Raw genomic sequence first — 13,735 nt, forward strand, 5'->3', positions numbered from 1 at the left:
CACGTTGGCACACCAAATGTGGCGGTTTGGATTAATGAAGACCAATAATAATAGGTATTTGAACAAGTTTAATGGCAAAACCAGACTCACGAAACCAAGGTTCCAGCGGAGTACCCGGAGCAGGAAGGAAGGGGCGCGCAGCATCTGCACGGCGCACAATTTATCAGTAAACATACGCCTGAGGGCAGCCCGCCCCCAAGTGGTGGGCTTATCCCTACACACCACCACCACCTGGTTACTTTCTGGATTCAGAAGAGTTGTGATTGTGGAACTGAGGAGATGACTCAGATGACTCAGTGGCTTTGACTCAGAATTCCCATTTAAAAAGAAAAGCTGGCTATGGTGACATGCACTTGTAACTGCAGTGCTAGGGAGATGGAGACAGACAAATCCCTGGGCTCACTGACCAGCCAACCCAGCCTGCTTGGTGAGCTCCAGGCCAGTGAGTGACTCAGTCTCATAAATAACCAGGGGTCACTCCTGAGAAATGATACCTGAAGAATATTACCTGAGGCTTATCTCTCAGCTACACACACAGAGAGACACAGACACACAGATACACATACACACACACACACAGAGAGAGAGAGAGAGACAGAGGGAGAGACAGAGACAGAGACAGAGAGACAGAAAGAGACAGAGGCAGAAAGAGTGTGTTATGCTCAGCGCCTCACTGTAGAAATGTGGCTAGCTGACAATATCAATTGGGGAACCAAGAAAAGTCAAGAAAGTCTAGAAAAGTCTAGAAAGAGGAAACTAGGTAAAATTTGCAAAGCTCTAAAATTCCAGTGCAAGAATGTCCCTACCCTTGGAGCTCATGATCCTACCTCAGGTTTACTATTTTATCTTATGAGTTAACCCTAAAGTTGAGGGAATTCTCATACCACACTTTTCTTTTACTTGTTCCTTTTGGGGTCTCCTGTGATGTTTGTATCTTTTAAACATGTTTTGACAGCATTGATTTTCTCTTGGGGTAATTATGGGAGTGTTAAATAAAGATGGTGGGTCTTCTATTTCTCTGATGACCACTGGGAACAGGGCCAGGCAACTCTTCCACTCAAAAATCTGTACTAAAAAAATTGAACTTCTACTAAATATTAGAATGTCTTTTAATATATGAATAAAACCACTAACTTCTTTGTATTCACCCAATATAGCAGTTAGCTTGCCTGATCAACTTAGTTAAAGCAGGAATTACCTAAAATCAAAACCAATCTTGTATTGTACTTTGAAGAATAGGGCCAAGAAGAGTGAATCTCTTGTTCAACTCTTAAAGAGTCCTCTTACCTCTTCTCCTATGTGTGTTTATGGATGTAGGAGGATTTCTGGAATTTACAGGCTCTGTAAGATAAAAAGGAAAAAAACTATTATGTTATGAGAAATTATTTTAAGATGTGTAACACTTGTTTATACTGTGGAGCATTTGTTTAATGATGCAAAGATGTGTTGCATTCTTTTATGTTGTATTTGTTAACTCTGCGAAGCTGTGTTACTCTGCCTGCCTAAAACACTTGTGAGTGAGGCCGGAGAAAGGAAAGGTGGGGCTGGCAGGCAGGGAGAATAAACAGAAGGAGAAATCTGGGAAGAGTAAGGAGAAAGAGCAAGAAAAGGAGGAGAGGAAGATGCTAGCAGTTACCCAGTCCCCCAGCTCCCCAGCCCCCAAGCTAACCATGCAGTAAGTGTGAAAGTAAGACTACAGAAGTAAGAAAAAGACAAATGTCCACAGGCCAAAGGTAGATAGGTTAATTTAAGAAAAGTTGGCATGGCCCCAAGCGGCGGAGACCCGGCACGCAGGCCCCAGTGGCGGATGCTGGATAGTCCAAGCATGAAACAGTGAAGCCCACACTGAGAACACTACAACTAAATCAAGTAGGTTTTTTGGGGCCTGGCCTGCAGAGTAGTAAACCTTTTATTGGTGAGGTCCACGGGTGAACGGGGAGCCTGGTCCTTCCCCTGAAGACCCTCCTGAGTGGGGGAGAGTGTTCTGGGCCCACGGCAGGACACAGGAAACGGAGTGGAGGCATTCCCCGACCCCCTTGACACCCCCACCATTAGTCTGCCAGAGCTGGTACCCTCTACTGCGACCTCTCTCCCCCTGACCCATCCCAGCTTGCGCCCAGAGGCCTCCTTCACTCCACCTCCCCTTCCGTGGGGCCCCGGGACCACCCAGTTTACCCTGTTTGGGCGCTGGGTCAGGAGCTCGAGTCAGAGGGCAGTGGGAGTTTCTCTGTTTTGGTGGCTGGCCTGCAGAGTGGTAGGCCTTTTGTTGGCGAGGTCCCTGGTAAACGGGGAGCCTGATCCTGGTCCTGAAGACCCTTCTGAGTGGTGAGAGGAATCTTGGCCCACAGCGGGATCCAGGAAACGGAGCGAGGGCATTTTGTAAGCGGGGCCCCTGGCCAGATGGGAAACCAGATCCTGTTTTAAAAGACCCATTAGATAGCATTGATAGAAGGAGATGGGCAATCACCAAGGCAAGAACTCACCCAACAATCTGAAAAACAACATGAAAACACCAGAACCCATGATCTTACAATAGAAAGACTTGAACACCCTAACACAGAAGAAGAGGAAAAAAGTGACTTTATGAAAGCAATAGAGTCCCTTAAACAACATGTAAAAAATGCCCTTATAGAAATGGATGAGAAGTATAACAAAAAGTTTGAAGAAATGAGTAAATACATAAATGATACCCTGGTAAACCAAGAAAAAATGAACAAACAGGTAATGGAAACAGTTCAAGAATTGAAAACTGAAATGGAAGCAAGGAAGAAAACACAAACTGAGGACCAGCTGGATATGGAAAATTTAGGTGAATGAGCAAAGACTACAGAAACAAGCATAATCAATAGAGTACAAGAGATAGAAGAAAGAATCTCAGATTCTGAAGACACCATAGAAAAAATAAACGCACTGATCAAAGAAAACAGCAAAGCCAACAAATTCTCATCACAAAACATGCAGGAAATATGAGACACAATAAAAAGACCAAACCTAAGAATAATAGGGATAGAATAAGGACAAGAATCATAGAACAAAGGCCCAGGAAATATTCTTACCAAAATTATAGAAGAAAACATAAAGAAAAATATTCCTTTGAATATTCAAGAAGCATACAGAACACCAAACAGACTGGATCAAAGAAAAAAAACCTCCCCTCACCATATAATAATCAAAACACAAAATATACAGATTAAAGAAAGAATATTAAGAGCTGCAAAGGAAAAAGGGCAAGTAACTTATAAAGGTAAATCGATCAGACTTACACCTGACTTCTCTATGGAAACCATGAAAGCCAGAAGGTCCTGGATAGAGGTACTGCAGAAACTAAGAGACCAAGGATGCAAACCCAAACTACTATACCCAGCCAAGCTATCGTTCACTATCAATGGAGAAAATAAGACATTCCAGGATAAAAACAAATTTAAACAATACGTAGCCACAAATCCAGCACTATAGAAAGTAATAGAAGGAAAATCACAACCCAAGGAATCCAGCATTGCCAACACTGCCTACAATAACTCAAGCATCTAGCAACCCTTCACCAGCACAACTCAAAGAAGGGAGACACACAAACCCTACTACCAAAAACAATAAGAGTAACCGGAGTAAACAACCACTGGTCATTAATATCACTTAATATTAATGGTCTCAATTCACCTATAAAAAGGCACAGGCTAAGAGATTGGATATGAAAACAGGACCCAACATTCTGCTGTTTGTAAGAAACACACCTCAACCACAAACACAGGTCCTAAGCAAATGGTCCTAAGAAAAAAAGCAGGTGTGGCCATACTAATTTCTAACAAATCTGACTTCAAACTAAAATCAATCAGAAGAGATCGAGATGGACACTTTATAGTCATAACAGGAACAATTCATCAGGATGAAGTCTCAATCCTGAATATCTATGCCCCTAATATAAAAGCACCCACTAATGTAAAAGAAATATTACTAGAACTCAAGGCAGACATCAAACTATACACACTAGTAGTAGGAGACTTCAACACACCTCTCTCACCAATGGACAGGTCAATAAGACAGAAACCTAATAGAGAATTAAGAGAATTGTTTGTAGTAAGTTCTAATGATTCTCTATATTTCCTCTGTGTCTGTGGTTATGTCCCCCTTTTCATTTCTGATCTTGTTTATTTGCATGTTCTCGCTCTGTCGTTTAGTTAGTTTGCATAGGAGTTTGTCTATCTTGTTGATTTTCTCCAAGAACCAACTTTTTGTTTCATGGTTCTTTGGACTGTTTTCTGTGTTTCTATTTTGTTGATTTCAGCCCTCAGTTTGATTATTTCCAGGCTTCTACTCCTTCTGGGTACGTCTGCTTCTTTTTTTTCTAGAGCTCTCAGGTGTGCTGTTAAGTCCCCAATGTATGCTTTCTCCGTTTTCTTTAAGTGGGCACTTAGTGCTATAAACTTTCCTCTTAGCACTGCTTTCATCGTGTCCCATAGGTTTGAATATGTTGTCTCTTTATTTTCATTAAATTCAAGGAAGACTTTAATTTCTTTCTTAATTTCTTCCTTGACCCAGGTGTGGTTCAGTAGTTGACTGTTCAGTTTCCATGAGTTTGTTGGCTTTCTGAGGATAGCATTGTTGTTGCCTTTTAACTTTAATCCGTGGTGATCTGATAAGACGCAGGTGGACACTGATATTTTTTTGTATCTGTGGAGGTTTCCTTTGTTTCCGAGTATGTGGTCAATTTTCGAGAAGGTTCCATGAGCTGCAGAGAAGAAGGTATATTCTTTCCTGTTTGGGTGGCCTGTTCTATAGATGTCAGTTAAGTCCATTTGTTTCTAGTCATAAATAAAGGACATTGAGCCTATAATTCATGATCCTAGAGAAGCTAAATAAGAAGGTGAGCCCAAAGAAAAACATATAGGTATCCTCCTGAATATTAACCTTCATCAGGCAGTGAAAGGAGACAGAGACAGAGACCCACATTGGAGCACTGGACTAAAATCTCAAGGTCCAAAACAGGAGCAGTTGGAGAGAGAGCACGAGCAAGGAACTCAGGATCGCGAGGGGTGCACCCACACACTGAGACAATGGGGATGTTCTATCGGGAACTCACCAAGACCAGCTGGCCCGGGTCTGAAAAATCATGGGATAAAACCGGACTTGCTGAACATAGCGGACAAGGAGGACTACTGAGAACTCAAGAACAATGGCAATGGGTTTTTGATCCTACTGCACGTACTGGCTTTGTGGGAGCCTAGGCAGTTTGGATGCTCACCTTACTAGACCTGGATGGAGTGTGTTGTCCTTGGACTTCCCACAGGGCAGGGGACTCTGATTGCTCTTTTGACAGACGAGGGGGGGGGACTTGATCGGAGGAGGGTGAGGGAAATGGGAGGCAGTGGCGGGGAGGAGGCAGAAATCTTTAATAAATAAAAAAAAATAAAAGCCAAACTAAGGTCAGGAATTTATAATTAGTAATAAGCCACTTTGTGTGATTTATTCTGGAGCTGGGTGTCTGTTCCCCAAAGGACCTAAGAATAAATAGTAAAAAGAGCAAAAAATCCAAAAGAGTATAAAGAGTAATGAACAAAACAACCAACAACAACACTGTTATTTGTACTCAAAGTTAATTTTGTGTTTGCATCAAATGAGCCTGTGTTCCCAGGACATTCTGAAGGAATGCTTCTCTTGTATTGAACCTGGTTCCAGAGGCCCTAGTCTGAGACTGAACCCATCCTGGATTGTACTTTAATTCTTTGTGGTCATCTGTCCATGGCTCTCAAGCACCAGCCGCTCTAGTTTTCTCAAGTATAAATGAACAACAACCTAGTTACCAGAGCTCCCTGCTAAGGTTCTGTGATGACCAGATACTACTTTTCTTCGTTAAAATCATCTATCTATATCTATCTATCTATCTATCTATCTATCTATCTATCTATCTATCTATCTATCTATATCTATTTATGCCAACATATTAATCATAATTTAGACAGGGATATCTGTAGTTGCTTTTAAAAAAAGATTTAAGGATTCTGAGGAGCCAAGTGCAGCCTCCTAGTGAGCACCCACTGTCCCCAGCAGCATGATTTAGAGAGATTAGGCATGAAGAGCAAACTAGTGAAGAGGATCTGGAATTTCTTAATATATCCAAAGCCTTCTGGCAAACCATTGCCAAAATCCAAAAAAATCTTCAAGCAAAGGTAGTAAAAAGGAACGGAGCAGTTCTGGAACAACAAGGAAGTCAAAACAAACCAAATGTCCTGAAATTCTGTCAGATGAATACAGTAGTGATGAAGATGAGAAGAAAAATAAGGAAGAGTCTTCAGAAGACGAAGAGAAAGAAAGTGAAAAGGAGCAACCACCAAATAGCTATAAAAGAAAAGGCAAAACCAAAAGCTGCTGCTGAAAGAAACAAGTCTGTAAGAAGTGCTGATGTTATGAAGGCAGACAGCAGCGCCACCAGAAGAATCAAAACAGTTCCAAAAAAGAATCTGAATCTGAAGGTAGTTCTGATGATTAACCATTAATTTAAAAAAATTGAAAAACCACCTACAAATGAAAAGTTAAAGGAAACAGTGAAGAAATTACTGGCTGATGCTAACTTGGAAGAAGTCACAATGAAGCAGATTTGCAAAGAGGCACATGAAAACTATCCCGCTTATGATCTAACTGAGAGGAAAGATTTCATTAAAACAGCTGTAGTAGAGCGAATCTCTTAAACTAGAGGACAGATGGCTGCTCTCAAATTGGAAGATGTGATTTATACCAGCAAAGAGAATGTGTTTTCTAAGTCTGTTGTTGGTAGAACTTACTGCTGACCGATTGAGTGCTAAATATATTTGAGCTTGCTGTTTTAAATTACATTTCCTTGCAGTAATTGTTTCTTGCTTTTATAGTTGTACATTTTGGATTTCTTTATTGTAAGGCTGTAGATTTCTGAACTGTTGTGGATTTTAGTGCACTTAAAGTTAGCTTAAGACACTTTTAATCAAAGCAAAAACTATTATAACCAGCATTTATACGAGCAGAGACTATTGCAGTATTTAGTATATGAAATATTTGAATATATCTTCTGTCTGTGTGAACGTATTGGCAGTTTGTACATCATATTAGAGCACAGCCGTTCAGATGACCGAGTTGGAACTTTTTCTGCATGCATATATGTCAAGTTGCCAGCATGACAGAAGTGACAGATGTTAGTTTTGTATTTTTAAAAACCAATTTGTTGTATATAATTTTTAAAATTTCTTTTGTGCAGATCAATTTTTAAGCTCATGTAGGTAGGTGTCTTTACACTTGTAACTAAAGAATGCTAGTGTTGAGCCAGGCAGCATGACAGAGCGGTCAGTTCAGTGGTGGCAGCACTGAAGGGGACTGTCCAGTTCTGCTTTGCTCTCAAAGTGTCATCAATCTGTGGTGTGTTCAGTGTCATAGAAATTTTATATTGAGGATAAACCAAAATCAGCACATCAGGGTTTCAAAACACTGGGAAAGGGTGAGCATACTTGGCTTATCTATAAATGAATTAATACTAACTAGTAACTAAACTTCTTGGACCATTGTAATAATTATGATTAAAGTATCAGATGTAATGTCAGAAGATGGTATATGAACAGTGTATGGTAACTCCTATTAAAAGTGTCAGATTGTAATGCTGGTAATGTAGGTATCTTTGAAAGCATTTCTCAAAAACCATACATTAAATTTCTTTGATGTATTCTAGAAATGAAATCTGTTTGATTTTTAAATTTTGGTCTATCAAGTAAAACAGTCTGCCCCTGAATTTAAATTTTGTCTTTTGACTGTCCTAATAACCTATTTCTGAATTATAAAAATATGCTGCTTTGACAAGAGTGACAATTGATGTACCAACTGAGTGTTTAATTTCTGCATAATAAATCAGCTATATTAATGTTGAGCATTAACAGGTATCTTCACATATTTGACTTTAGTATGCATAGAGTGAAATGGAACAAGTAACTAAATGGGGACTAAAAATTCGCCTTTACATTTTAATAATTTGTTATAAATCTTGACAATCAAGAATAAATTGATATTTAAAAAAAAAGATTTAAACGTTTTATTTTGCACGTGATTAGTTTGCTTGTCTGTGCATCACATGCAGGCTTAGCGCCCTTGGAGATCAAAGGAGGATGCCAGCCCTGCAGAGAATGTTTCAGTGCTGGGAACCAAACCTGAATTCTCTGCAGAAGCAGTAAGTGCTTTTAACTGCTGAGCCATCTCTGCAGCCCTTATGCTGTGGGACAATAGTCTGTACCCTGTCACTTGTATTGTTGTTAATAAAATGCCGATTGACCAGTAGCCAGGCAGGAAGTAGAGGCGGGACAATGAGAACGTGAGAACTCTGGAAAGAGGGAAGTTTAAGTCCATCCCAGCCTCAGAGGAAGCAAAATGTGACTGCCTCGCCAAAAATGGTACCAAGCCATGTGGCTAACTCACAAGGAATTATGGGCTAAAATAAGTTATAAGAATTAGTTAATAAGAAAAGCCAATCAGTTTATAATTGATGTAGATCTCTGTGTGATTCTTTGGGACTGAATGACTGTAGCACGGGGCAGGACAGAGAAACCTCAGACTTATCATATCTGCTTGATATGTAAATAGCACAAATTATTGTTTGTAGACTTTCTAAGCTAATGACAAATGACAGTGTTATCAATAAACAGAAGAATTCTATTCTTATTATACTCTATAAACTATAGAGCCACTGCAGAAACTAAATTCACTATTTCAACTCTTTAGTATTAATCGGTACAATCTCATGGAGTAAAGAGAGTGTCCTTTTACTAGTTTATTTATTTATTTATTTATTTTTGCTATATTTCATTTTATCTCTCAGCTCGGCTTGTCCAGATAAATCATTCTCTGGTGAGTTTGGATTTTCTGATAAGATCAAAGAAGAAGAATGCAAAAAATGTTGCCCTAGAGTTGCAGCATCAAGGCTTACGGAGAATGCTTGGATTACAATTCGAGCCATTACAGTTCAACTTGGACATCCCATAGTCCAGAAGTTGCAATTCTAGCCAACTTCTGGTACAATCTAGTGTCTTGAGCATGTGGTTTCACAGGTCCCCTTTCCCTCATTTGATTATAAGTCATGGATATTGATCACTGTACCAAATAGTAGAATTATCTGGAATCCCCTCGTTGTGAACAAGAAATCAATTTAGTAGGAAATTCCCTAATAAGAAATTTTAGAAATACCCTGAATCTGCTTAAAAAGCCTGGCCTCCATCCATGCACATGGGTCTGCCTTTCTAAATTACCAGAACAGTAGGCTAGTGAAATCCCATTTTGATGACTAAGGCAGATGCAATTCACTGTCAAGGGGCCATCTGAAATCCCTTGGCCTTTTTCTTACTAAGATTTGACTTCCTACTCACCCCCACCCCACTCCTGCTCATCTTTTTGAATTCCCATTATCTCTTGTGTTTCTTGTAGGGAAACTTGGAAAGTCTTAAGTTGAAGAGCCGGAAGAGTTAGTTGAGTTGGTAAGGTTCTTGACACACAAGCATGAAGATATGAGTTGGATCTCTACAATCCATGGTGACTCACACACGCAATCCCAGAGCTAGAGAGACTCATTGGCTAGACAGCATAGCTAAATTTGCGAGTTCTAATGCCCCCGCCCCATGAGAGACCCTCTCTCAAAAAACAAGGTGAATGTCTCTTTAAGAGTATCACCTGCTATTGACCTCTGGCCTCTACAAGTACACACACATGTGAATGCAAACGCACATGCACACAAACACACACACACAAAGTGAGACCTTGAAAATCTTATGTTGAACAATTGCCATTGATCTGATACTTCCCACATTTCTATGAAAAGGATTATTTTGCTTTTGAACCATAGACACAGAGTGTATTTGTAAAAACCTAAAACACTTTTCTACTTTTAAAAAATACATAAAAGCCAGGCAGTGGTAACACAAGCCTTTTATCCCAGTACTTGGGGAGGTAGAGGCAGGCATATCTCTATGAGTTTGAAGCCAGCCTGGTCTACAAGGCTGGGTCCAGGACAGGCTCCAAACCTACAGAGAAACCTTGTCTCCAAAAAAACAAACAAAAAACCCCACAAACAAAAGAAAAAATAAACAAACATAAGACACGTGAACAACTAAAATTATTGCACCATTTCAAAGTTTGCTGTTTTGTAACCTTAAGACCGAGAAGTGTTTTCATTTTACCTCAGGTTTTGTCCTAGTGTGTTTTCCCTGAGGAAGCTCATGTCTAAAGACTTCTGTATCTAGGAAAGGAATCACCAAGGGGCACACTATAGAATCTTAATCTTCCAACAACCCAAATAGGGCTGAGATAATCAAGCCTTTCTAGTCTCTCCCTCCCCCCCCACCATGTGTGTGTGTTTCTGTGTTTGTGTGTTTGAGTGTGTGAGAGAGAGTCCTGTGCAGCCTAGAATGACCTTGAGCCCCTGATCCTCCTGGCTCCACCCCCAGAGTGCTGGCTTACAGGTTCATGACATCACACCCAGAAACCTTCCTATCCCGCAGTTTAGGAAAGAAACTACTCAGTACCCAGGATGACAGTCTAATACTCCATTAGACTTTGGAGAATACATAGACACATATCATCTGTGACTGTATTTTTTCAACTAGGAGAAAAGGACATCTATGTCTGTTCTAGTTGTTCTTTAAAGGTGTTATAAAGAAAGAAGTGCGTGTTATTTGTAAAGTCTTTTGAAAAATCGCTCCAAAAGCCATGACTTGATGAAGAATTTTGTTTGGGTTTCAGAATGTTTTGTCTTGAGTCTCTATTTCTGTCTACTTAACCACATGACTTGCTTTTGGACTCTTGTCTAAGTTTCTGGTTAGAGGAAGTATGATCTTCCAGGAAAGAAGCAGGAAGCCTTTTGCTTTCTATAGAAATCACTGGATGAGGCCGGGCGCATGCCTTTAATCCCAGCACTCGGGAGGCAGAGGCAGGAGGATCTCTGTGAGTTCGAGACCAGCCTGGTCTACAAGAGATAGTTCCAGGACAGGCTCCAAAACCACAGAGAAACCCTGTCTCGAAAAAACAAAACAAAACAAAACAAAATCATTGGATGAGGCTACCACTTAGTAAACATGATAATTAATTAGATTATGAAACAAACTCGCTGAGGCCAGAGGGATGGCTCAGTGGTTAAAGTGCTTGTTGTACAGCATGAGGACCTGAACCCAAGAGGTGCAGTCAGACACTCTAGAATGGATTATAATCCTAGGGTCCATACAGAAGGACAGATATCCAAGACAGAATCCGTGGAAGACTGTGGTCTACCTAGCCTGGCATATATGTTGATGTACAAGAGGTTAGGTCTCAAACAAAGTAGAAAATGAGGATGAGCACCTGGGATTGTCTTCTGACCTCCATGAACATGCACACCAGTACTTGTACACATGAACCTATGCCCAAGTGTGCATACGTACACATATGCATGCACACACACATACACATATCTGTTTCTATTGTGTTAAAAATGGATGACCCAATCTATTAATAGGATAAGATTAATCCCTGAAGTGTATGCCATGATTTCCCTGCATTTTCCAAAAGAATCAAGTGAAATTCAATGGACAGAACAGGTTTGAGGGATCCATCATACAGAGCAGACTCAGAACAAAACCCATCATAAAACAGTACCTTGAGAGCAGATGCCCACAGCCTGTCTTGCTCTTTGGGTGTCCTTACTTGACTGGCAGGTGCCTGAGGTGGATTCCTCTAAGCAGCTGTTTTCATCATCAGAATTATCTCTGGTAAGGTCTGCATGAAGGAAAGAAAAAAAGTGCCTTAAACATCTTAGTGGAGTCGAACATTTTGGACTGCCAGTTCCCTAATAATAATAGAGATTTTCTTTTAATTATGAAAGCTTGTCCTTAGCTTAAGCTTGTTCCCAAATAGCTCTTAAAACTTTAACATGTTTAATCTATATTTTGCCACATGGCTCATTGCCTTTCCCCAGTACAGTACTTCCAACTTCCTCTGTATTTGGCTGGAGAATCCCCACCTCTGAGATTCTTCCCTGAGATTCCATCTCAGCCCAGAAGTACTGCCTGTTGTCTCCTGCCTAGCTACTGGCCATTCAGCTCTTTATTAAACCAATCCAAAGGTGGCTTATGCAGGTGAGGTAAAACAGTGACACATGATCACCCAGTGTGATCAAATATCCTGCAACACCTTAGGGGTGACAGCAGGCACACATGGTAGGGAACACCTGAGTGTGAACACTAAGAAGACCTGAATAGTTAACTCCAGGCTTTACACCGTTCCTTTAAGACTGTGAACCAACAACTGACCATAGAGGTGGTCCCTCCTCGGTACTGACAAGTATCTTGTCTGTACCCTCATTCTGGTTCTCACTTCCCCATACCCTCACCTACCTCTTTTTCACTTCTTGCTCCTTAGCTTTCTTCTTGGCTCTGTTCATCCTCCTGTTCTTCATCTGTACCCAGCGATGGACCCCTTGGTTCTTGGTATGCTTCCCTGCCCATCTCTTCTCACACATATTTTGGTTCCCTAATATTTTTTCTCTCTTCTTAACTCCTACCGACCCTCCCCCCCCACCACATACACCTGCCTTTTCTTAATTTAGAAAAGAAAGCCTGGTCTCACCATTTATTAGCCTCCATTTCTCATTTCTGCCTTTATTTCCCCCCCCCTCCTTCTGCTAAGGTTGGCTTTGGTGGGCCTCTTTCCCTTCCTGCCTCCACTTGGCTACTTGCGCTGTCCCCAAAGGACCCTGATGACTTGTCTAAGCCTCTTGCCGGCGAACCTGTAGCAAATCTGTCAGTCCTCCTTACCTATTACATCAGACGCCTGATTGTGGTCGGTCCTTGTGCGGGTCTGATGTTCACTGCTCAAGAAAACTGAAGAATTTTCTTGCTTTATATTTACCAGATTCACAGAACAAGGGTAAATTTTGATTCCATGGCTGGTCCAAATTACAGCATATGTTATTTTCAGGGACTGAGGAGTCAATTCAGGCTGCAAAGTTTTTGCTGTGCAAGCATGAGTTCAATTCCCAGGAACCACGTAAAAATGACACTAACGTGGCATCTATTTGCAATCCCAGCACTCAGGAGACAGAGACAGGTGGGTGCCAGGGCATCACTGGCCAGACAAGCAGTCTAGACTAGTCATCCAGGTTCAGCTACAAAGCACAACACAACCAGAGACTGACCCCTGGCCTCAGCACACATATGCACACATGCACATGCAGACCAGTACATGTGTATACACACAAACACGCACATATACACTCAAAGAATTTTCATTTAACTCCCTAGAAGATCATTTTGAATACATGATTAACCCTCTCCCCTCAATCTCCCTCCCACTCTGTGTTGAAATAAAAGCGGAGGGCTGCGTCCCCAGCACCCCGGCCTCTTCTAGGCTAATTCTCTATTATTAGCCAATGACCTTCCTCCATCATTTCCCCTTTTTCTGTTTAAACAAAAAAGGAAGGCTTTAACTTAACATAGCAAAATTACATATAACAAAACAGTTATCAAGTAAAAATTACAATAATCTATATCATAACTAAGGAAAACTATAACTATAGCTAACTATTCTTAACTCCATCAAAGAGTCCAGAAAGATACAATATTACCTAAGCAAACAAGAAATCCAAAGCTCTAGAAATGACAGAGACATCTCGCTGCCTGGACAGTTACGCAAAGTTCCTCTGTACCGTTGGGGCATCCATCTTCAGCCTACAGGCCCATAGTTTCCAGCAGACATTTCCACAAAGCAG

At 40.9% G+C, this 13,735-nt stretch overlaps 1 protein-coding gene and 1 pseudogene across 3 annotated transcripts in view; one reads left to right on the forward strand and one right to left on the reverse strand.

Annotated features, from left to right (window-relative positions):
* Positions 1–6: 6 nt before the first annotated feature.
* LOC126495632 (nuclear body protein SP140-like protein) overlaps positions 7–13,735 on the reverse strand; it is a 39,603-nt gene continuing 25,874 nt past the window's right edge. For 2 of the 3 annotated variants that reach the window (XM_050133233.1, XM_050133232.1), the window contains exons 7-10: positions 11,626–11,745; positions 2,176–2,415; positions 1,288–1,341; positions 7–144 (exon numbers count right to left, since the gene is read on the reverse strand). In XM_050133233.1, the coding sequence (XP_049989190.1) occupies positions 32–144; positions 1,288–1,341; positions 2,176–2,415; positions 11,626–11,745 (527 nt within the window). In that variant the 3' untranslated portion in view covers positions 7–31. The remainder of the gene's footprint in view (positions 145–1,287; positions 1,342–2,175; positions 2,416–11,625; positions 11,746–13,735) is intronic. The other variant, XM_050133234.1, reaches the window with a different exon arrangement.
* LOC126495634 (protein DEK-like) lies at positions 5,612–6,924 on the forward strand (annotated as a pseudogene).

Source organism: Alexandromys fortis, unplaced genomic scaffold (assembly GCF_014885135.2).
Source record: "Alexandromys fortis isolate MF-2015 unplaced genomic scaffold, M_Fortis_MF-2015_v1.1 scaffold_528, whole genome shotgun sequence".
Taxonomy (NCBI): domain Eukaryota; kingdom Metazoa; phylum Chordata; class Mammalia; order Rodentia; family Cricetidae; genus Alexandromys; species Alexandromys fortis.